The sequence below is a fragment of the Gopherus flavomarginatus genome, chromosome 4 (genome assembly GCF_025201925.1).
Source record: "Gopherus flavomarginatus isolate rGopFla2 chromosome 4, rGopFla2.mat.asm, whole genome shotgun sequence".
In the NCBI taxonomy this organism is placed as follows: Eukaryota; Metazoa; Chordata; order Testudines; family Testudinidae; genus Gopherus; species Gopherus flavomarginatus.
Genome location: NC_066620.1, coordinates 75889885 through 75914999, shown reverse-complemented (window position 1 = coordinate 75914999; position 25115 = coordinate 75889885). Strand labels below are relative to the sequence as shown.

The window sequence follows — 25115 nt, the reverse complement described above, 5'->3', positions numbered from 1 at the left end:
TAATATTAAACACTAGTATAAAAGTGTACTGCTACATGGCTTATTACTGAAGTGGTTATAATCTTCACATCACAACTCATTATGACAACTAATTTAGACAATAAGCACTCTGAAGCAGTAACCATCTTTTTATTATGTGTTTGCACAGTGCCTAGCACCGGCGGCCCTGGTCTAAAACTAGGGATTCTAGGTGCTACCACAATATAGCAATAATAATACTGTCATGAAACTTACAGGTCACAGTTTTTTGCATCATGATTTCATTGCAGGTTTAGCTAGGAATAGAAGACAGACAGGGAGAAGATACCAATATGTTAAAAAGCTTCACTACAATGCTCAGAATCAAGCTTTCAGAGTGGTTGTAGGTATTCCCTCATGAAGGGGGGAAGTGCAAGAGACCAGCTGTGACACAGTAGGTCACACAGTGCATTATCCAGAACAAATTCCTCTGGTACAACATACATTTTCAACTGAAAGAACTGTAAATGTGCATTTGTAACAGAAACGTCTTCAAGTTTCTGCTACCATAGAAGGGATGTATGTCTTGCATGCATATGCCTGCCCAGGCAATAGTTCTTTCCATTTTTCACAGAAAGATGTCTGATCGTATAAAGAATTTAAGAATCCAGTGCAATCCAATGTCATGAACGGCAAAGCAGTAACTGTGATATTATGCACTAAGAAACACTGCAATAATAGTATGCTATTATTTCACTAATAGCACAGTGATATTGCTGTTCCTAAGACTTGTATGGAAAAGCGAGCTTTCAAAACAAATTTTTGATCAATAAGACAAAGAACATTTACTCAATCTCAACTGACTGAGCAGACAAGTATATTTAGGTTGCAAAGCTAAGAAATAAGGAACTGCACGGTTAAGTTTTCAGGATTTTTAAAAAGTAAATAATTTGTAGACTTAAATATTTGTCATCAAGTTTTCTTTCTGAAAAGTGTGAATGTTAGTGGAATACTCATGAGCAAATAATCATAACAGAATTTTTCATTAATTCTGCTTAATGAAATTCCCACATAGCTTTTCAAAGGAGTGAAATCTACTACCCACCGCTGAATTCATTTTCATTTGAAATGTCATTTGTAGTCTGCAATAAATCAACATTTGAAATCAACTGGAACTTTGGTTGACAAATGTGTATGTAAATATTTTACTGATGTATTACAAAACATTTTGGTTTATATCAGAGTATGGACTTAAAGTTGAATCCAGGGTCCCAAATCAGTATGTTAAATAGAGTAGGTGTGTATGCTGCCTATCTAGCCATTAATGTGCAACTTCTTTAGCTCTCATGAATGCGATTATAGCAAAATATTTTTTTATGTATCCAACAGAATGTTTGCTGTTGAAAGAACTGCAGAAACGTGTGTTAAATCATGAGTTTTGATTATCAAGAGTGATTCAACTTTTGTAAACAAATCAATGTACAGTCTTATAAATTGTGTAACATTACCCAAGATGTTTTTTCTTTCAAAAAGTAAGCTTTTGGAACATATGAAGCCTTCAACTATATAATAACGTAACACAACTCCAGTCAGCATACTTACTATAGGATCATTTAAATTAATTGTTTGACTTTTTTAAGACTCCATCCTGCAAACACATTTGCTACCACACTCTTGTGCAGATGCAACAATGACTTCAACTGGACTCCACAAGACTGCAGGGGTCCACTCATGACCTCTGTGAAAGATTTAAGCCTTAGGAAATAAATATAGCTGAAATTATTCACTTTACCTTTCAGCCTCTTCAAGTAAACTGGAACATCACTCTTAATACTTTTGGAATCCTCCTCTGTTCCTTCCCATATCATTCTAGGGGGATTGTTTTGTGCTAGCCAGTCAGCTACTTTGCTCTCAGCAGCCATCATCACAGTTTGAAGCCCAGGCAGGTCCTGTCCACCAAGAGAAGACTTCTTCGGCTTGTGGCGCTGATCTGAAGTGAATTTTGTCACATGATCTTTGATAGTTACTTTTCCTGGAGTGGTGTCATCAAATTCAATGGTAAATGAAGCATGCCCTGCACCTGCTGCATGAGAGGTTTGGGTGTCTTTTGTTGGGATTTCATGAATAGTGCTCTCTGCTATTTGTGAAGGTTGCTGGAATTCTTTTGTAGGAATTTCAAAGTAACTTGGCTCCCTACAGAAAGGATAAAGTTCTTCTTCATTTGCAGCTGAAGATTTCTCCTCAACCTGCTTGGCATCTGTGCTGCATCCTATTAAGAAAAATAAAAAATAGATTTCACAATACTGGGGAACTTCTCGGTCTTCAAGGAATTTCAGAATTCCTATAAAGGCCATTGGAGTAATTCCTGGAAAAGAGCACAAGCCCATGCAGAAGACTGAACAATGCACTTCTGGAAGTGTAAGTTATTTTTGCTACATGAAAAATGTCACTGAAGAGAGGACAGCCATGACTGTAAGCATGTGAAGTTGGCAGAAAGTTCTCTTAGAATTTGTCAAAGAAAATTTGCACTCCAATAGATTTGTGGATGATGGAAGGAGATTCATATTAATAGCAACATGGCAAACAGTTCAAAAAAATCATAAGAGCTAATATTTTGAAAAATGATATTGCTGTTCAGAGCTACCTGGAAATCATCAAAAAGCAACTGACTAGATTTATGGAACAGGTGTCCTGAATTAGATGGGGTTGATATGACTTCATTTCCTAAGCTATACAGTCAGTATAATTTTTCATAGCAAGATTGTTTGGAAAAATAATTCAAATATGAATGCAAGATAAAAATGAGCTCCCATGTGAATGTTAAAACAAAGAAGAATAAGCATTTGCGATTGTTTTATAATACAAACATGCTCTATATTTTTAGACAAGATAAAGCCATGAATTATAAACTAAATTCCTAATGCTACGCACCCCTACTTCACTGAACACAATTTATAAAGCACAGGAAAAGCAGACTAGAAACTACAGTAGCCAAAAGAATTCAGACATTTAATAAATTTCATGCTTTTGAATGGAGCAAAGAAAACAGGAGGAGTGAGATGGGAAATGAGCGTCCCACTGCACATCCTGAATGAATGTTAAATTAAAGTTTTCATGCGACTGCTAGCAAAGCGATCAGTATCCTTTTAGAAAACTAGTCTTTACATGCATTTGGCAAAAGAAATATACCAGCCAAAATATCTGATGTAAAGATGCACCATAAGCAAGAGATAAAGTTAATCTAAAAGTTAATAGCAGCAAGCCAGACTCCAAACAGCATAATTCAAATGGTTCTCACACTTTTTACATGATTCATACTAAGATTTGTGGAAAAGGATTTTAGGACACAAAGTGAAGAACTAAAAATCCTATTAATATGTTCATCATGTGGCTGAAAATAGACAAATTGTGTCCACCTAAGATAGTTAAATTTGTACCTGAAATCTGTTATTTAGCCAGTAAGGTAGCAATGTAAATAAAAGAATGTACAAATGAACTATAAATATTTCCTGTTATTCTTCAGGAAAGATTTGCTTCTTTGAGAAGTCTTGATTTATTTTCAGCATCACGTGTCTTTAGAGAAACATAAAAAAGATGATGAAACCACAGAAAATAGGAAGGGTCCTTTGATCCTAGTAATATGGACTACTTTGAGAGTAACATAGTGGTTGGAAAAGTTCAAGAATGAACGATACTAAGGAAGGATGAGAGGATTAATGTACATCCTCCCCTTATTCTCATGCTTGGAATGTTACAGAATAAGATCCCTTAAAACAATTTGTATGCCTTGTACTAAGTTACTTTCTTTAGTAAGTAGCTTTTTGCAGTAAAATATTTTTGTACCTATTTTAAAAGTACAAACTAGATCAGATCAAAAGTAAAATTATTCTCCTGACTTTCATATCAAGACACCATTTCTTGTATAAAGTGAGGTCTTTAAATAGCCTGAAAAAAATATTGGAATATATAAAATGTGATCTGAATACTTTAAGACTGGGAGTCAATTTAGTTCAAACCTAAATGATGACAAGAATGAATTTATCTCAAATAATTTAGGTAAACAAAAAGGTCTGATGAGTAATTTTTTAAAAAATTCAAAATTTCCCCATATAAGCCAAGGAGTGATTTCTCATAAAACAGGTAAGTTTTTTTTTTTAAAGCAAGCACAAAAACAATTTAAATATATTAGCTAAAAAATAGGAACTTTTTTTTCAAACTACCACATTTGCAATCTTGTGTGAGAAGGTGAGATGTTCAATGATTAAGAAGCACAAGAAACAAAATGGAATATAGTTTTAATCTTCTATGTTCCACTGTAGTATAAGCAAAAACAAAAAAGACCCAAGTTTCATGTTGAGGGAGATATCCTTTCGGGGAATGCTCCAACTATGTTATCTTTTTAAATTAAATTACTGGTATTATATTAGACTTGTAGAGAGTAAAATGAGTAAGAGTCTGTAAAATAGCCTCACCTTTGCCTTCATAACACCATAAAGTAATCCACACTGCCCAAGCAATCTGTGCATCAGAAAAATGTACGTACTACTGAAACTTAACTACATAAACACTTAACACTGAAGTGCTTCATCACAACAATTTCTGAGCTGAACTACAAAAACACATTTCTTAATGGATTATAAATTATCATTGTGGTGGAGTGGCTGGGGAGAGGACAGCACCAGGCTGGTGTGGGGAGTGCAGGAAAGGGCAGAGGAAGGAAGCAGTGTCCTGGTCTTGCATCAGAGGAGCACAGATTAAAAAGCAGTTGGTGCTTAGCGCTGGAGAGCAAGGTGAATGAGGCTGGATGCTGGGAGAAGTCAAGGCTGACGTCACATGAACTGCATCTGCAGGGAGCCCGGATGGGGAAAAGAGCCTATCTTGGGAAGTAGAGCCTGAAGATGTGTGAGAGGGCAAGGAAGGTTGTGAGCAGTGAGGGGGGAGGGAGAGGGAGCAGGAGTTGAGAGTAAGTTTCTCGGTAGCAGGGGGCAGAGGATAAAGGGGTGTATATGGAGATGAAGAGCTTCCACCCTGCACAGTTCCTCAGCTAGGAAACAGAATCAGGCAGCAGCTTCTGGGAGGAAAACAGGGACACAAATAGCATTGCAATTGCCACAGGGTTATGTGATTGCAAATGGAATCATGAGAGTTGGGAGCAGAGGTATTGTGAGTGGTCATGATTGGGCAGGAAGACACTTACTTCACTAAGTGGTGGTGCACACTATAAAAGCATTTGGAGCATAACTGGTCTAATACATTATACCATTTGAAAACAAATGGATTCAGAAAATTATTTTACTGGAATGAACTTACAACTTGGGTAAAAAAAGCAGCAAAATTCACTTCGCGTACTCACTGGCACCAAGTTTTACGGCTGTGTTGGTTTTTTTATTGTTTTGTTTTTCTGAACACACACAAATAATCATGGGGCCCTAAATTTCCATTTGTCCTGCAGGACAAGAATGTATGTATATGTTCTCATGGTTATTCAATGGAATTCATTTGTTGGCCTGCAAGACTGGAGATTTTTTAAGGCACTTGTACTGCACTTCTGAAAAACAACTAACAGTTTTAGGAAACTATTTCCACAATATTCAGGTTATTTATTATTCAAAAATTCTCTTTGGTACTTTGCATGGTGTGATTTTATATATTTTCCATCTTAACACAAAAAGTGACTTGACATTGCATAGATTTTCGAAAGAGTATTTCAGCAAAAGTGGAACAAAGAAAAAGATCTTCAGTTACTGTCATCTCTTCTATTTTAGCAGACTAGTTTGCTACCGGACAAAATAGTCACAAGACTATATATAAACTGAAAGCTTTTCCATGTTCTCTTTTAAATGATAAAGTCACTCCATCAATCCAGATGCTAATGTTAGAGACAGATAAACCTAAAAGCATGAATTGGAGATCAGAACAGCAGATTTACATGCCAGTAAAAGAATCCAAAATTCTTGAAAAGTCTTGTTAGCCACTATTTGAAAACAAAAGTTACACAATTTTTCAGAAACAGAAGTTAAAGTGTACTAATATTAGTACCTAATGGAATCCTATTCTTCTGATCTCTTATCCTGTTTTTCCCCTGATTTTTTTCCAGCCTACTGCTTTTTGTTTCATATTTCCTCTCTCGTTTCCTTTATTGGCCCTTCTGCTTTTCATAGGTCACAATTTTCTAGTGACTTTACTTTATGTCCTATATTTCCCATGAGGTCCAGAAAAATCTATATAATAATTTATTGCTATTAAATACAAATATTTCCCCACAACTTGTCTTTTAGCAAATGTGTGAAGTTGCTCTCTAAACATTTTTTAAAATCTTTGTATGTCATTTTTCATAAGTAGTACGTTAACTAAAAATTACAAAAAGAAAATTAGAAGCTATCTTTCATTGTCTAAATATTTTAAAAGGTCCCTTGTTCTAGGAAGTTCTGAATGCCTCCTGTGACATGCCATGCATGTTCACTTCCATAGGCTTACATAAGCATTACTCACACTTATTCTAGGTTCCTATACCTCAAAGTATTTAAACATGCACTTAAGTGTTTTGCTGAATTGAGCCCTTAATGTTTAATTTTAAGGATCACCCGGATCTCTTCTTAATTTATCTTTCAGGGATTTAATATTCTACTGTTGCCTTAGAATGGCAGTTTTTTGTTACCTGCAAAGAAACTTTACATATAAAAAATAATTTAAAGTTACCAACTGCTGGAATTCAGAAATATTTAGTTCCTTATCATAAAGAGAACTGTATGAATAACTTAAATAATGTTCTTCTCAAAGCCTTAAACTGAATTCCTACACATTTATCAATTCAGCTTAGGAGAATTAGTGATGCCAAATTCTACAGCAATTAATGAAACCACAAATAATTTTTTTGAGGGGAGAACGGGTGAGTGGAGGAGGTGTGATGAGAAGAGTTAGATCCCAGTATACTTACCCCCACCAGAGAAAGCTAGAGAAAATGAGTGTACTTTGAACTCAGCTCAAAAAGCAGCAGTATTGGGTCATATATGAAGTCATGGATCCATAGCGCATAAAATTACATCACTATATTTCTCTAACAAAAGCACAAGGATGTGTCTTTTTGGAATTGAGCCCACTGTGCTCTGTTTACTACAAAGATTTTCCATTAGAGTTTCCACTAAGGTTGAAAGACAGTAATACCAAAATAATCTCATTAACTTGAGACTTTAAAGGCTAATTTTACAGAGCTGGTTTAGCAGCGACAAATCTCCCATATCAATCTCCTCATTAAACTATGCTCCATCTACTGTAATGTATACTTTACCTTCTAGTCAAGAGAGAACATTTTTTTTTCAAACTGTTAAAAGTCTGATGGAGACTCTTATATAGATTAGTTTATTAAAATGTTTGGATGTGTGTTATTGGAACAGAAGTTTGCAGAATTATATATATGAGAATTTTTAAAATTTACTTGTTCTAGATCAGTGGTCCCCAAACTGTGGGACATCCCCTCGTAGAGGTATGTGGAGTAACGTGTGGGGGGTGGGGGGCATGGCAGGGCCTGGGCCAGCCCCCATGTGGGGCGGGAAGGAACTGCCATCCAGTCCTGCTCTGCCCGTTGCCCTGCTCCTGGCCGCGCCCGTGCTCCCAGCACCCGACCTCGGCTCCCTACCATGGCTTTTGGGAGAAGGTGGATCTGGTAAGGGGCAGTGCACAAGAAAAAATGTTTAGGGGCCACTGTTCTAGACAGTCTTGCATTAAGAAGGCTGTTTCAAAGATCTTTTATTTGATTGTGTTAAATATTTGAGATAACAATGATTTACCATATAAAAAGCAAATTATATGTTACATCTACTATCTCAGCTGGTCAGTGCTGGACTACAGATTAGGTCTAAAAAGCTGAAACATTCAAGGAGATCTGAAATTTCACAGGAGTTCCAGTTACAATAAATATAAAACATTCTCATCACACATGGATTGTTTTTCCAATTTCTGCCTGAATGTACTTATGCTGAAATGTCAAGAGAGACAAAGAAATTATATGCAAGACTTTTGAAAAGCAACAAAAATAAGTTTTAATGGGAAGATGAAAACTTTAGGGGGAGCAAGCCTAGGAAATTATGTGCCAGTGAAGTGGTCCAAAAAAAAGGCTATGTAATAATTTATTTGGTATTAAGAAGTGTGTGAAAATATTTAGTAATTTTGGAACAGTTCTACAGCAAATACTAGTCTCACAGGAAAGCAGGTTTTCTAGGGGAGGGAAGCCCACTAAGATATACCACATAGAACAAAATTGTTTGTCCTGCACACGTCAGAAGATAGACAGGATCCAAGGAATGGAATTTAATCAGGTAATAACTTTACTAAACTTAACTCACTAACTCAACCTATTCAGCAATAAATTGTACAGTGCAGATCATGGTTCCTTCTTTAATTGTTTCCACTTGGTAGAGGGCTGTCACTAGCTCCCCAGACCCTCCACAGTGGGTTCCCAGCCTGTTGCTGGGACCCCACCATTCTCCCCTCACATAAAGGTTAAGTGTCTTGGGGAAAGAGGGTTGGTCTCCTCGCAGAACCAAAACTTTAGGAACCCTCTATTCTGTTCCTCAGCTTCTTTAGGAGGGTTTTGAAGCTACTTCAAATGCCAGTTTATCAGGGAACTGGACCTCTAAGGAGCAAATACCTGCACTGAACACCTGCCGCCTGCTAAATTACAACAGCTTGAATTTTACTTCCTGAACAGGTCCCTCAGGTGTTGTGGGGATGCCAAAAAGCCCAACCCCCCCACCCTAGCCAATCTGACAGTGATTGAAAAATTCCTTCCCAGTCACAAAAAGCAACTATCATAATGTCCAAAAAACCCCAGTCCTACCCTAATTCTAGGTATAGGAGAGAGCAAGCGGTTAATCCAGAAATGAGATTCAGGCTGGAAGACCAGGGCTACACTCCCTCATGTGTGCAGGGGCCAATGGTTTATCTGAGGCCTACCAGCCCACCCACCAGCTCAGGTGATGCCCTCCTCCTCAGCTGCCAGCCAACTCCCTCCTAACCTCAAAGGGAGAGAGGACACAAAGGAGCCACAACTCATTTCTTTCTGCCAGTCCAGACAAAGCCCTCTGTCCTCTCAAGATGGCCTTCCACCTGACATGTCTACTTAGGAATTTTGCCAACACTAATAAACATTCTATATCAGATACAGAGAAGCAGAAACACATGGAGACTGAGTTTGGAAGTCTACTGATAACCTAAAGTGATTATGAAAATAAAATCACTATTTTCGGTGTGGGATCTTAAAGTTCTACATCCATGCAATTTGAATCCTTTTAGAGAAAGGAACCAAATATTCACCAATATAGGGTTTATGGTTTGTTTGTTTTGTGGGGATTTTTTTTTCTTTAATGCTCTTGTACAACTTTATTCATTTAAGTCTGTTGACTATATTCTTCTGTCACAAGCTGAATTCCATTTCTGATAGAAGTAATAACCCTTCAATTTAAACAAAGAAGCTATTTGCACAAATATTTTTATTTAATCTCTCTTACACTGATTCTGTTTGAAGAAGGTACCTTGAAAAGGTATTTCAAAGATAACATGGAATTGTTTCACACAGTGAGATGATGCACATTATATATTCTCCTGTGAGGCTCCATGCCCAAATATTTTTTATAACCTTGTATAAAACTTTTGTCTAACCATGCCATTCTTCACTTTGCTTGTAAATTACCACAACTGAGCACATTAAACAAATCCTTTAGACTTCCATTCATTACTGAAGTTCTTCTCTAGCACAAACTTTCTTTTTCCTTCCATTCTACTGCGAAGGCGGGTTTTGATTTCATTAACAGTTGGCTTAATCAGATGTTGGCTTCTCTTATCTGCGTTTCTTTGAATTCAAAGAGCACTGTAGAAGCTACTCCTCTCTTTCACAAAGTACTTAGGCTATTAAGAAGAAAGCAATTTTAATGTATGAATAAAATAAGACAACAAATTGTACATCATTCTGGAGTACTTTCATATCTTGGGTGCGACCTTCAGAAGTCACCCAAAGAGTGGTGTTATTTCAGCACAATATATATCCTGCAGAGATTTTTTTTAGCTTTATTTAAAACAAAACAAAAACAAACAAACAGTCCTATATAAAAATTACAACACCACCACAGAACTACACCATTTCACTTTTCAAAATGTGGCATTAAATTAACAAAAATGGATACAAGAATTTTTTTTAAATCCCTCTTAAAATTACTCTTCTTCATTTGACTTTTGTTTCCTTATTTTTCTTTTAAGAAAACTATCTTCACATTCACATACAATATTCTTCGTCTGAATCAGATGACCAGTCAGGACTAGTGACCTATGGAGTGAACAATGCCATAAATGTTGGCATCTGAACAGGTGACAAAAAAGGAGGTGGCAGAGATAACACCATGGAAGAGACAGAAAGGCAGAAGAGTGGAAGATTTCATGACCAGTGTTTTACAATCCCCCAATTTTAAAAAGCAAGAAGGTGGACCGCCCTACCACTAAGACTGTATACTTCATATTTTAAAGGGAGGGCCCCATAGAGATGGAGAAGGTAAGAGCTCATCAGCAAGCTTGAGGGAGAAAAGTGCTATGATGCTAAAGCTCACTGCTTTCCACTTGCCTTCACAGACAGCAACAGACATTTTTCCTTACCCAACCTCACAACACATGCAATTTCACTATGGAGAGAGGAATGGAGACAGAAACACATACAACAGCTGTTAGTCACTTGTTTCTCTTCAGAAGGCAGTCACTGATGACTGTGCTATGAGAACAGAGAACCTGAATAAAACTCTAACACCACCGTTACAGACCAAAACCCTCAGAGTTCAGGGAATTCTACCTGTTACTTGCTAGGGACCTGGGAGTGAGAATGCTGCACAAATGGTATCTTCAGAAAAATATTTTTTTAATTAACATGAAGTGCAGGATGGTGAACCTACAAATGAGTTATGCAGTTATGTTATCTCAGACAAGTATTCACAAACCCTTTATATCACACCATCATGCATTTTATTTATCCCACATACAGTACAGATTTTTTGTTGTGAACTTTAGAGAGTTTCATGCAAATTATTGTGACTATTTCTGTATACCAATGCCTGTAAAACTAGGTGTCTTAGTCAAACTGTAGAAAACTCAAGAAGAGCCATAAAAACGTTAGAATGTGACAAAAAACTTTTACACACATAAAAAAAAGTCACCGCTTTAAAAGAAACCTTTGAAGGTCTTCACTCAGTCTCTACTCACTAATCCAAAGCCCTAGTGGTGAAAGCTTTATTCCATTAGAACGTGGAAATTCAAGGCTGACAAACTCACATATAGTCCCCAAAGGTCCTAAGATATTGGATCTTAAGTTCACTACATTTTAAAATTATTTTGGGATATTTTAAGAGACTTTTAAGGCTTGCTCCAACCCCTCTCTGGCAGGATTCATGCAACTAAAATAGATGATATAACAGGAGGAAAGAAACAAAAATCATTCCAATTTAGAAAAAAAAAACCCTTCAAACACACACACACACGGAAGTCTAAAATAAGGCTCCCAAATCCATGTATAGGCACTTAAATAAAAGTGGCTTGGATTTGCCTTGATTTAAATAAGATTTGTGAGTGTTCAACAATTTCCAAAGTGAGTCCACTTTTATTTAAATGCCCTCATGATGCATTTAGGAGCCTAACTTTTGTAAGTTTTGTCCATATATTTTACACACACTAACTTTTAACAGCATAGCAAGTCCTATTTATGGACATCACCGGGATGAATGAACAGTACAACAAGGATTTTTCGTGCAAATTTAACATATACATCAGAACATGCAAATATCTTTTTTTTTTCATTAAATATGGACTAACATTAATGCTGATGAAACACTAACGAATGACAGTAGGACAGAATGTTGCCAGAAGGAATCTTGTACTGCTGGCATCCACACAGCAAAACAAAACAGAACCATTAATTTTCACACTCAGAGATATTGATTTGGTGACAGTGTCCATTACAATGGCTTAATTTTTATTATACCAAATGACAGAAGTGGATTTAATCACTATCGGATAGATACTAGTTCGGAAGAATGACTTTACTCACTATATCCACTAGTAAGCTATTGATTTAGGTAACAAAATTTGTACTCAGAACAGTACAGTTCTGTTATTGTTGAACTGCTATTTATGACCTTTTTTTTTTTCCTTTTTACACTAGCCAAATTTATCCTAGCTTTTATCAGTGAATAACTGTCAACAATCCAGAAAGCTGGCTGGTTAACAAAATCTCATTTACTAGAATTTGGATTAAATGTATAGTGGAAATTATGTGGAATCAAATAATTAAATCTATGTCTGGGTTGAGTTGGTAGGGGTGCTGAAACAATTTGTATAGTGGGAGTGTTGACAGCCACTGAACCAAACTGTAAACTCTGTATCTGATGGAAACCACTTCAAAAACAGGGGGTGCAGAAGCACCCTCAGATCCCCTAGTTCCAGCCCCTATGTGAATTGGTATTAAACAGAGTGAAGCTGAGAAATTTCTCAAGCAGTCAGAATCTCCAACATATATTTATATCCTTTTTGTTCATGTAAGCACAACTTTATTAAATATTTGGAGAATAACTCTGTTCACTGCATCATGACAATAGTTGAGAAGAACTAATGAAGGCATTTACAAAAGGCAAAATCCTAGCTATATTATAATTAATGTGCATTTTTGCCTCTGACTTCAATAAGGCCAGGATTTCAGCCATAGACTCCAATATGATGAAAATCTGAAGTACTTTGCTGTCATAAAACAGTGACAAAAAACAGAAGGTCAACACAGAAAGGCTACTCTGCAGCATAAAGTTCAGATATTAGTGAAGCAACAGTATTTAACAGTGATAAAAGAACATACAAAATTGGTTAATAAGCCATTAATTATTGAAAAAAGTTATCTTTCTTATATACCTCTGTGGAGTGCCACATTTAAGAGGTACTTACTTACTAAAGAGTAAAAAAGATACTACAAATTGAAATGTTTTCTGAACAATCTCACCTGAAGCTCCTGTTTCATGTATTTTTTCTTCATGTTTGATATCTCGTTTGCAACCATTTTTTTCATCAGCCTCATCCTCACCCCACCAGGATGGCTGTCCATACAAAGGTGTACCACGAGGCATGGCAGAAAGATCTATACATATATTCCAAAGACAAAGAAATTACTTTTTTACTTTACGTGAGATATTTAGATACAAGCGACAAGGAGAAAAAGCAGTTCTGATGGATCTTATATGTTGCAAGTCAAAACAGTTTGATTGCTTGTTTCCTCAAATACAAAACCAATTTAATGCCTGGACAAATGACCTGCATGCTAAATATAAAAGCTTACTAATGATCTGACCAAAACTGCTTGCTTAGGAATTTATGCAAATACAAGTGACTTACATCTTGCTGTTACTGCACAGTATTTTTAAATATTATTTTCAGCTTTTATTTAAAGACAAATCATCTCACTATCAGAACATTATCAAAAGCTATCTGCTACCATTTCTGTGAAATGATTCTCTCTTTTACTCACATTGACCTTTTGCTGGAACACCTATCACATGGAAAACTGATCAAATTTTGTAATGCTGCCAGGGTTTCAAATAGCTGGCTGTTACTAAAGAACACCAATATGTACACACTTATATATGAGTTAGTTCAACTACGCTATTTTTTAAAGCCATATTTAACTAAGAAAATATCAAAAGATTTAGCTATCAAAAAAGAACTAAATCTCATTATTTACTTATACATAGTACAAGTATCTGAATAGGAAAGGGTTAAGAAAGAAATTAGATATGAACTAGTTATTCCACCTCCATGACTAACCAGTCAGTTAAACTCTGATCTGCTCTCCATATTAAGAACAGTTCATATTTCTTAAAACAATATTGCACCCAATTAAGATTTGGCCATTTTAATATCATACAGATGTTCTAACTGAATACATCTTAACTTCTTTTATATTGTGTTTCAACACCAGATACCTTAGTGACTGGGTATATGTGCCCTCTACGGTGAAAACAGCTCTGTTTCCTTTTCTGAATTCCCAAATCTCTATCATGTTATAACAGATATTTTTGTTTGGTGCACAAAATAGAATATCTGAAAGTAGTATATATTTTGACAGTAATATACACTATTTGCATGCTAGGAAATAAGGACTATTTGTGAACTTCTACCTTGTTAGCAAATAATGGTTTGTTCAGTAGAGTTCAAAGGGTTAAATTTCACCCACAAATAAATGAATGGGCACTTCAAATGTTTAATACAATTTAAAATACCCATATATCTAATTATTTTTCTTCCAAAACAATGTTCTTCTACCTTAGAATATACTGTAGTTTAAAAAAACCCAGCAACAAACAATAGAGTGAATTTTAGTGTATTTAACTGCATGAACAATAGCAAACACTTATGTATGTAACAAGTGGCTGAAGAGAAAAATCAAGACTTCAATACACTTCTGAGTAGAGCTGGGAACAATTTTTCAAATAGTTTATTCAATAAAATGAAAATGTTTTCATTGCAGGGTGCTTCGGATAAGAATGAGAGAATGTGCGCGCCCCTTTAGCCCAACCGTTAGGGCATTTGCTTGGCAGGTGGGAAAACCAGGCTTGAATTCCCACTCTAGAATAGGTATCTGAATTAAGATCTTCTCTTCCCAGGCGAGCATCCTAACCTCCAAACTATAGGCTATTCGGGGGTGGGTTACTCTCAATCTCTCCTGTTGAATATGTTCCATTTTGTATAAATACTCAAATATTCATAGGAGCAGGGATTTGAACTCAAGTCTCTCCCCTAGCAGATGACTGCCCTAACCATTAGGCTACACGGTATTGTGCTCTCAATTGATCATAATGAAGCTGTTCCAACTTTGCAAAAATATTCATGGATGGAAGTGGGGGAGAGAGAGATAGAAAGAGAAAAACAAACAACTGATTGTACAGCCTGTTGATTAAGACACTCACCTGGGAGATAGGAGATGTGGATTCAAATCCATCTTTTGAATCAGACAGAGAGAAGATTTGAATCCATGTCTCCTACCTCTCAGGTGATTGTACGTTCTCTGGGACAAAGACGGTCCTTTTCTTCTGTGCTTGCACTGTGCCGAGCACAATGGTGTCCTGGTCCATTATCAGGGTCCCTAAGCGCTAGAGTAATACAAATAATATTAATATAACCAGAAGAAATAATAAATTATATTATAACCTACTAAAACAGAAAAATATTACAGAAAAATACAACGAGGTAGAACTATCATGAATGGAAAAGTACTAAAAAATATTACCGGTTAACTGAAAAGTCTCATTAGTGAATAAATTCAGCAAAGTGCCACTGTACCATGGCTAAGGTTCATAAAAGTTTGCACTGGGTGTGATGGCTGTGTGCAGGGGAAGAGCACTGGAAATTCAGGAAACTCAGAGCAAAAAACTTACTCAAGTTTTTATATTCACGTCTGGACGCTGTGATAAAGAAAGCTAGAAATTCTGAGGGTATTATTAAACCTTTTTAAAAATCTCTTCTGCAACGTGTCTACAGTATCTGTCGAAATAGCTGAGGAAAGAAAAAAACTGCCTTCTCTAATTATACATTGTATTGCTACAACAATTGATCTCACCCATAGATTTTTCTTCAGACTTCAATGCTTCTGTAGCTTTGTGATGCACTTCACCTGTGGCATCTGGTACCTTTGGCTCTGTACCTGTGGAGCTGACTGGCTTTGATCCTTCTGCCTCTGAGGATTTTTGGGATAACTGGAGTTGACTTGTAAATTTTTCATGCTACACAACATTTAAGAAAAAAAGAAAAAGATCTCACAACTAAAATAAACTACATTAACTATAGTTAAACATATAAAGAGAAGGGCAGAATACATAAATAAAGGTGTGACAGATGTGAAATTTGGGAAGCATGAGGACTTCAAAAGACTATTGTATCGAAATGTGCCAGAGAGGCATGGACTTCTGCTTAATAGATGTTCAGTGCCTTTTCAGTGTCCTGGCTTGGTGAGTTGATTTCCTGGGGGACTGGGTGGTTAATACAAAATCCCCAGTGCCAGTTATGCAAAAACTCAGCCTTTGAAGCTTTGCTCCCTGAGGAGAGCATTGACTGGTGTTACCTGTTACAGTCGGCCAGAGATCAAGTGCCCAAATTCTATAAAGAAACAGCTAAACTGTCCCATGGTGTTCTTACTCTTGATCTCCTACCAGAGCCAAATACTGGAGGTGGAGTGACTTCTAGCAAGCTTTTAGCATATGTGTAGATCTGCTTGATGATGTGGCTGTTTTTTTTTTTTCTCTTTAATTGTAATGTTTTGTCTTTGATGCTTATGACTCAAGAGTAAATGTACTTTGCTTTGTGAATGCTGGTTGATAACTGGTCTGCACTGTTGTAGTCTAGCACCTGGAGAAAGAGTGAACCACTGCTAGACCCAAGTCAGATCTGCTGGAGAATTCAGTGTGGTGCAGAGGGATTGCATGCCTAAAACCTGGCCTGGAGAGAGACATCGGTCTCCATGTGAGAAAGGTGACTGTTAAAAAACCTGAAACCTTAAGTGGTTGCCCTTGAGAAAGCAAAGAGGTCGGGAGGGGAGGCCAAAGGTGCAGTTAACCCTTAGACAGTGACAGTAGTGATTGCATGTTATTACCTTAAGGGCTTCTTCAGGGACCCTCATTTCACCTCTGACTACAGTAAAAAGATTAGTATGTATGAAATGATAAGGAAAACAACCTGAAAAGTTTCACAGCTCCAAAAAAAATTTACACTACAGACAGAAAGTCTTAAAGATATACCACAGCAAAAAATTGAGTTTTTTTCTTTAAAATGGAACTTAATAGGATGAAAATACCAAACAATATAAGAATATTAGAAATGTGATACATTCTTACTTTGCTTACTTACAAAAGCTCTCACAAAACCCCTGATAGTCTCATCTAGCTTCTAAAAGGTCTAGAAGATACTATAATGTCTCATATTATTAAGACCACAGTTTTCAAAAAAATATATTACACTTATGACTAACATATTATGAAGTGTATTTGTCAGAATAAACACATTGTGATTCATTACCTGTAATACACACAGTATAATATGTACAATAGCTACAGTATGTACCTTGTAAATACAGTAGTATAAAAATGACTAGTCCTTGCTGTGAAGAGTTTACAAATTAGGCATACAACAAGGAATGATAGCAAACAAAGGTTTGGGAGGATGACAACTGACCATGAGAGATCATGAGATATACTTATGTATCAGTGTATGTGACCGATGGTTATGTCACCATCTTATTCTTTTTTTCCATTTCATATACTAACATTTAGCTCAGTGTCTAGAATTGGAAAATTTATCTGTGCTTAATTGAAAGTTCTCTTTTTTTCAAGTAGTGAAGTCCACAGGGTACCTTAGTCTTCTTGGAGTGTGGGGCTAAAACAAGAGTCAGTCGGTCTTTGTCTGCAAGGTAACATCTTAGCCCCCTGAAGTTAGCTCCAGTTATGACATCTTCCACAGGCAGAATAATGCAATTGTACTTTCTTAAATTACATATTGTGTTAACTATACTTTGAAGAAGAAGCACAATTTATACTACTGCAGAGCATGGGCAACATCCCCTAAAGAAACAAACCCAAAATCTTTGGATGTAAATTTCCATCTCTATTCTGGATTATCTATTTGTTTGCAGTACAGACCAGATCTGTGGAATTTATTACTCAAAAAAAGGGCATTTCCGATAGGCACACAAGTTCTTATATTCTCCTTCATGCTCAAGTCCACAGATTCATTACAACCGGATTTTCACAGGATTGCGCCTCCAGGGTAGGACACAGACTCATCCTTTAAACATGGATATCTAAAATGTGGTATTTATTTATCCTTCTTCATCTGACCACTACAGTGTGAAGAAGACGTTTTCCAAAAGTGAAGTTGACTAAAGACTGGATCATCAATATGCTGAATTTACAGATGGCCATGAAGCTGCACAGCAGATCTCAATACAGGTGACATGAGCACTCAGATTGTCAGTGCCCCTAATTACTGGATTTTGATGCTTAACAGAAGGAGGAGCGTTTCTTGAATTTACTTTGGGAATGAATGAATTGTCAAGACTATCTGTTTGAATTAAAATACAATATAGGGTTTCACTGGAGAAACATGCAGATTACAAAACTAATCTGATTGGAGACAGCAGCTATCCAGATGTCTACTTTAATAGATAGGAAGTGAAATGATAGCTCCTGGAGGAGTTCAATCTGGGTAGTGCAGTAAGGAGCTGAATGAGAGGTTCCAAAGTCGTGTGCTGACTTTGTGAGGCTGGAAAATGGGCTGTTGCCCTAAGGAATCATTTAATGTTGGAATTTACACAAAACTTCCTTTTCTTGAACAGGCTATTAACATTACATTACCTTATACTTCTATCATTATATTCTCCCTCTATACATTAAAGAGATTTCACCTTTTTGCTGAGACATTCATACATCCACATTAAGGCCCTCCTCGAGGAACTCAAGGCTATGTTTCAGTTCATTAACACTGAGTTTGCATCAGCCAAGATAATATGTTTTCTGTGTTAACTTCTGTTTCAGATCCATGAGAGTGATGATAATCATTTAATTGAAGTGTCCAATATGAAGCTGTCTGGTCCTGGACGAAGGAATGGTTTTTCCAGTAGCAAACCTCCTCTATGAGATAGAGACACTGGAAGGTCCTTTGCTAGGTTAAGCAAACCTGACAGCCATCACCTTTTTAGCTGGGAAGACAAAGAGTAATTCCTATCCTTTTGTGTGGTTCCAGGGAGCACTGGAAAAGCTGAGAAGGCATGTAACAGATTCTTGCAAAGCTGGCAATGTGATTATTTACCACCTCACATACTGGGTTCTAAAACATGGAGATGCCAAAGGATGTTATTGCTATTTCATTATACAAACTGGAAAACCACCAGCCCACCAAACTGACTTACAATGAGGATATTTCTGGGTGTACATTTCACATTCCTTAATCTCGATTTTACCGTATGCAAGTCTTCTTGTTCATCTCCCTCTTGACGGGCAACATACACAGAGACAGGAAATTTTGTTCCACTCAGCGTAGAAGAAGTTGATTTTTCTCTGGAGTTGGGCTGATTATGTTCTTCCTAGTTCATTTATGAAAACCTCACCAGAGACATTGACTGTAACAACCAGCAAAATTAATTCCATATTTCTCTTTGAATTAGAGTTTAAAGCATTTATATGAAATATTGTGCCAGTTACAAGGTATTTATCAGCATTCACTAAGTAACCAGAATTGTCTTCCTCAATGTGGACGTACAGCTGTTTACTACGGATTCTTCACTTTCTCTATGTTACTGCTTCTGTTCACGAACATTTCACTGAAATGCACAGAGTATTATTAAGATGAGCATGGTACTTTCAGCAGCACAGCTAATATCTGATATTAGCGGGAACTTGTAACATTCAGCAACAGTTTAGCTGTCTAAAGTTCTTACTTTAGCCCTTTTTTTTCAGAGAACGTTCCTTAGTCCATGCTTGATTTGCCACTGGGCATAAATATTTCTGAAACTACAGGTTCTTTACAATTTATATTTTCTTAACAGGCAAAGGAATATAGGCTGCAGATTTACTTCTAATAAATACTAAAGAAATATGAAAAGCATGCAAATCAGATCACTTTATGATCAGTTAAACTAAGAAGAGCTAATATACTTTTACAAGAAAAATGCCTTGCAAACAGTTGTACATTTTTATAACAAGGATATCATAGCCAAATCTCAATTTATCTTCAAGCTTCAGAGTAATGTATGTCTGTTCAGGAATCCTCACATCATTGACAAATGTCTACAAAATAAAAAGAGAAAATAGTATTGTTATATTTTAAAATGTAATTAAACTTCCAGTACCAACCTAATCTTGTATAAGTTGCAGCACTACATGATCCTATTGGTGAATTAAACAATTGTGTAGCGCTATTACAAGCCTAACAAAGTATTTAAAGGAGGAAGTGAAATATTAGAATCAGCAAATCAGGGCGGTATAAGCAGACAAACCTTGTAAAGCTTATTACCATTTTAATCTCAGTACTATGTACTGGAATTGTTCATTACTACAATATGCTGTTCCCTCAAATAGTTTTTTTCCTGGTAGCCTTGTTTATCCAATCCATAGAGATGTTCAGTTGTGCAGTTATTTTAAGAATATTAACTGACTTGTGTGAAAAAATTAAATGAGGACTGGACATGAAATGGCATGGAGTAAGAAGTACTGCATTGCTGTGGCACTGCTTGTCTAGTTCTGCAAAGACTAATCTTTAATCTCAGAAAGAAAGGCTTTCAGTGCCAGGAGAATTGTTTAGTTGATTATAGCCATATGAAATCTAATTTCTTCTGGTGTCCAGAGGCCTTATATTCAAAGATGGCTTAGGTGACCACTATATTCTAAACTGGAGGCATCTATAATTACATGATTTTGTAATGGGATGGCACAACTTAAATGGATGTAAGTATATTGGAGGCTGGGAGCCCCCACTTCCCAAAAAAACCACCCACAAAATTCTTGAACTATTAATATATGCCAGGAATTTGAATCTTCAAATATTTGTTTTGTCCACTTAAACATAATTTTGGATGAAACTTGCACTTTTCCTAAGAATACAGAAATGAAACTCCTGCCCCAAAATGTAACCAATATAAAAATTCTCAAGAATTTCAATTGTGGGTTTTAAACTAACATGTAAGTTCTGGCTGCCAGAATTAAGCAAAGAAGCCATTTCTCTGTCTGTCTCGGTTTTCATAAGGTTGCATGTCAGTATGGTACTTGAGTGTCTTTCATGAGAAATGAACACAAAAGTGTTTTTGCCAGTCCTGGTGGCAAAAAAAAAAAAAAAAAAAAAAAAAAAAAAAAAAAAAAAAAGTTGACCTACCTTTCATAACTGGTGTTCTTTGAGATGTGTTGCTCATGTCCATTCCATGTTAAGTGTGTGTGCACTGCATACAACGCTGCTGGAGATTTTTCCCCTAGAGGTATCCATAGGATCAGCTCTGGCATCCTCTGGAATGCTGTGCTCATGTGCTGGTATATAAGGCACCGCCAGTCCTGCACGCTCTCAATTCCTTCTTGCCATCAACTCCAACAGTGGGGTAGGAAGGTAGGTCATGGAATAGACATGTGCAACACATCTTGAACAACAGTTAAAAAAGATAGGTAACCACTTCTTCTTCTTCGAATGCTTGTTCTTGCTGATTCCATATTAGGTGACTCTCAAGCAGTATGCCTGGAGTGGGCTCAGTGTTCACAGTCTTACGGCTTGCAACACTACTCTACCAGAGCTTACATCATCCTCAGTTTGCTGGGTAATGGCATAATGCGATGCAAAGGTGTGGACTAAAGACCAGGTCGCGGCTCTGCAGATGTCCTGTATCAGTACTTGCACAAGGAAGGCTGCTGACAAAGCTTGAGCTCTGTTGGAAAGGGTGTCACAATAGCTGGCAGTGACATACCTTCTTGCTCACAGCAGAACCTGATGCAGGTGGTTATCCATGAGGAGATCCTCTGGAAGGAAACCGGCCTGCCTTTCATCTTGTCTGCTACTGCGAAAGGGCTTGGTCCTCTTGAGGTAGAAGGCCAAAGCCCATCTGGCATCCAGGGTATGTAGCCTGCATTCCTTGCTGGATTTATGAGGTTTTGGGAAGAATACTGGCAGGAATATATCCTGATTATTGTGGAACTGCAACACCACTTTCAGCAAGAAGGCAGAGTGGGGCTGCAGTTGGACCTTGTCTTTGTATAGAATACCATATAAGGTTGTTTAGAAGCGAGTGCTGTAATTTCAGAGACTCTGCGGGCCAAAGTGATTACGACCAGGTAGGAAACCTTCCATAAGAGAAGCAGCAATGAACATGAGGCTAATGGCTCAAAGGAGACTCTGTGAGCCTTGGAAGCACCAGGTTCAGATCCCAAGGCGGGATAGTGTCATGAACTTGAGGATGAGTCGCTCCAGGTCATTCAGAAACCTGAGTATCATATCATGGGCAAAAACTGATCTGCCTTGAACAGGCGGGTGGGAAGCCAATATGGCAGGCAGTGCAGGCAGCTAGCGGGAGGGGAGGAAGGAGAAATCATGGCACGCCTCTCGGACATTTCCACCACAGTTGGATGGGAGAAACGTCTCAGTACCGCAGGACTGGCCATTGACTCAGGGGCCACAGGCCCATAGGCAGAACAGTGCCCACATCCGGCTGGTATGCCGGTGGGTGGTGCCTCTTTTGCAGGGGCGTGGTCTCAGAATCCATTGAGGATTCCTTGTAGGAAGATTATGGGAGCACACCAAGGCACACGTCTAATGGCTACGATAGGCTGCTGGAGAGTGATGCTCCAGGGACTGGCTATCGGAGACTGGTGATCAGTGCCAGAGGTCCAGGGATCATCGTCGAGACTCTGGCGAGCATCGACTCTGTTCAGGAGATCGGTGCCACTCCGGGGACCAGTGTCAGGAGGGAGAGCAATATCTGGGTTCCGGCAACTGACATCTAGAATCAGAAGCATGGTGCTGGGGCTCAGGTGATCGGCTCCTGGGGGACAGTAACCATTGCTGGCCAACTGGGGAATGCTATCCTGAGGTTCAAGACATACTTGGATACAGTGCAGCGCCATGTAGGGGAACACTGTGGGGACACTAAAGTAGGTTTGCCCTGTGAGACAACTATCTTAGCTGGCTCGGTAACCACCTGCCGATTATGGGTTGTAGGCGGGACCGGCAAAGCCTGTGCCCTAAGATGTGGTACATCTTTGAGTGTACGGGGCGGGTCCTGGACTGGGCTGGTGGGGTTGCACCCCTCTGCAGGATAGTTTCTTCTGGTGTCCAGAGGCCTGATGTGGGTCACAACTCTCTTTCTAAGTCTTTTGTATTCCCCGCGGGCACTAGGGAGTGCCCTATCTCGGTGCACTTCTTTTATATATTCCTTGGCGCAGGGGATGTTGAATGGTGCCGAGGAGGACACAGAGCAGGAAGAGCACTGAGGCGGACATGTTCAGTGCCGAGTCTGGCCAACTTGGGTTGGACATCAATCTCAGCGCAGCTTCCATCAGGATAACTTTTAACTCTAATGTCCCTTTCCTTTTGGGTTTGCAGGCAGAAGCCCCTGCAAATTATGCACTTACCATGAACGTGGGCTTCCCCAAAACAGTTAAAGCAGCTGGAGTGAGGGTCGCTGACCAGCCTGGGCTTAGCACACACCACACATGGTTTGAAGCCTGGGGCATGCCCCATCCCGGGAACAATGTCCTGAAGGGGACTAACTAATAGTGAGAAACTATAAAATACTTAACTGTAACGACAACTACTAACAACTGTTTATAACAGGAATCAGAAGAAATCATTAGAGGTTTGCTGAAGCAAAAGCACTGTTCCAGCAACTGTCATGGGCTGTAAGAAGGTACTGAGACGGTATAGGGGCACGAATCAGCACTCCAGAGGGTGCCAGAGCCGACTCTATAGATACTACTAAGGGAAAAATCTCTGGCAGCGGTGCACATGGCACCCCCACACCTAACATGGAATTGACACGATCAAGCACTCTAAGAAGAACTTCATCTATGGAGTAACTATAAAAGTAAAGTGAAAACAAAAAAGTACTTCTTTTAAAGAGAAAAGGAAAAGGAGGAGAAGTAGTAATAACTACACTAAAACTGACAGGTAAGGCACTATCTACTAAGGGAAAAGGAGAAGCAGGCTCTGCTGCAGATTCTGTCCCTGACCAAAGGCAGTAGATAAGGAACTGTGGGGTGGTCAGACTGCACAGCACTATATATACACATGTCCCACTCATGGTGTGTGTAGGGGGAGGTAAGCATGTGCAGTCTGTCAGGCACTGCTGATGAAAATCTTCGATCCCAGGTGCAAGGGGCACTGCCGCACCTACAGTTGAGCACTCACAGGAACCTCACTGGAAGAACCTGCACTCTTATTGGAAATTTTTAAGCACAGGTACTCTCCACAATCAAATGTGCACAACTGAGCTATAAAACATCTTTACCATGAATACAGCCACTACTGACATGCATTTTGGAAATATCTGTATAGCAGCAGACAGTTCAACAGGCAAGACTGTAAACTGATAATGGATGCTGTTTACTAGAAATCACAGGAATGTGGCTTTGATGGATAGCCAAATGAAAAGCCGAGGGTAATGTACCACCACAAGAATCCAGGAAGGGATTATGGAGACTAGAGTGACCATGAGAATCCTTGTTTGCTTTAGCTATTCAAATGTCACTGGTTTGGATGGGTTGGAGATATGGTTAAGGCCTTTGGGATAAGGAAGTAACATGAATAGAAACATATCTTTCAGCGGCGAGGGGGAGCCTTCTCTATAGATCCCAAACGGAGGAGAGACTGGACCTGCTGGAGGAGAACAACCTTGTGAGAGTGCTTGTTGAAGAGGGATAGGGAAGGCAGGTGGGAGAGATGGAAATAAACTGCAGTGTTTATCCCTGTTCCAGAGTACTAAGAACCCATCAGTCTGTGATCATATGGACTCAAGCACATGGAAGTAGAATAGAATAACCTATTGGGAAAAAAATAGGGGAGAAAGAAACTGGCATGTAATGATCTAGTACTCTGTCTTCTACAAGAAAATCAAACAGGCTGATTGGGATTTCCAGACTGTGTTGAAAAATGCATTATGGAAGAAAACTGAGGAGGTGGAGTTATCCTGTATACACCCCCACAACCCCCAAAGTGGTGAGGCTGCATAGATGAGAAGAGCAGGTATCTTTGGAGACACCGAGGGTGGAACTGTTTTCTTTTAGGGAAAGGAGTGTAAATTTCCAATGATTTCACATGGTCCTCAAATCTTTGAAACTGAGGAGCTTTTCATCGGTCTTCTGTGAGAAGAGGGAAGGATCTTCAAAGAGGAGATCCTGGATAATCTGCTGGACCTGATGCAGAAGACCTGATGATTGAAGCCATGAACACCTCTGCTTAGTTACTGCAGACGCCATGGCTCTGTCTACCAAATCTGCCCAATCTAAAACAGCTATCAAAGATCCTAGACACCAGTTTCCCACATTCCAAGATGGACTGGAATTTCTGCCAGGCATTCGCTGGCAACCTGAGAACCCCATTGAACCCATTGTTGCAGAGGGAGAAGTCCT

General features: G+C 38.3%; 1 protein-coding gene across 9 annotated transcripts in view; it reads right to left on the bottom strand.

Annotated features, from left to right (window-relative positions):
- CEP170 (centrosomal protein 170) overlaps window positions 1-25115 on the bottom strand; it is a 207499-nt gene that overhangs the window by 101543 nt on the left and 80841 nt on the right. For all 9 annotated transcript variants that reach the window (XM_050950377.1, XM_050950371.1, XM_050950373.1 and 6 more), the window contains exons 4-8: window positions 19724-19802; window positions 16616-16674; window positions 15587-15749; window positions 12977-13111; window positions 1751-2227 (exon numbers count right to left, since the gene is read on the bottom strand). In XM_050950377.1, the coding sequence (XP_050806334.1) occupies window positions 1751-2227; window positions 12977-13111; window positions 15587-15749; window positions 16616-16674; window positions 19724-19802 (913 nt within the window). The remainder of the gene's footprint in view (window positions 1-1750; window positions 2228-12976; window positions 13112-15586; window positions 15750-16615; window positions 16675-19723; window positions 19803-25115) is intronic.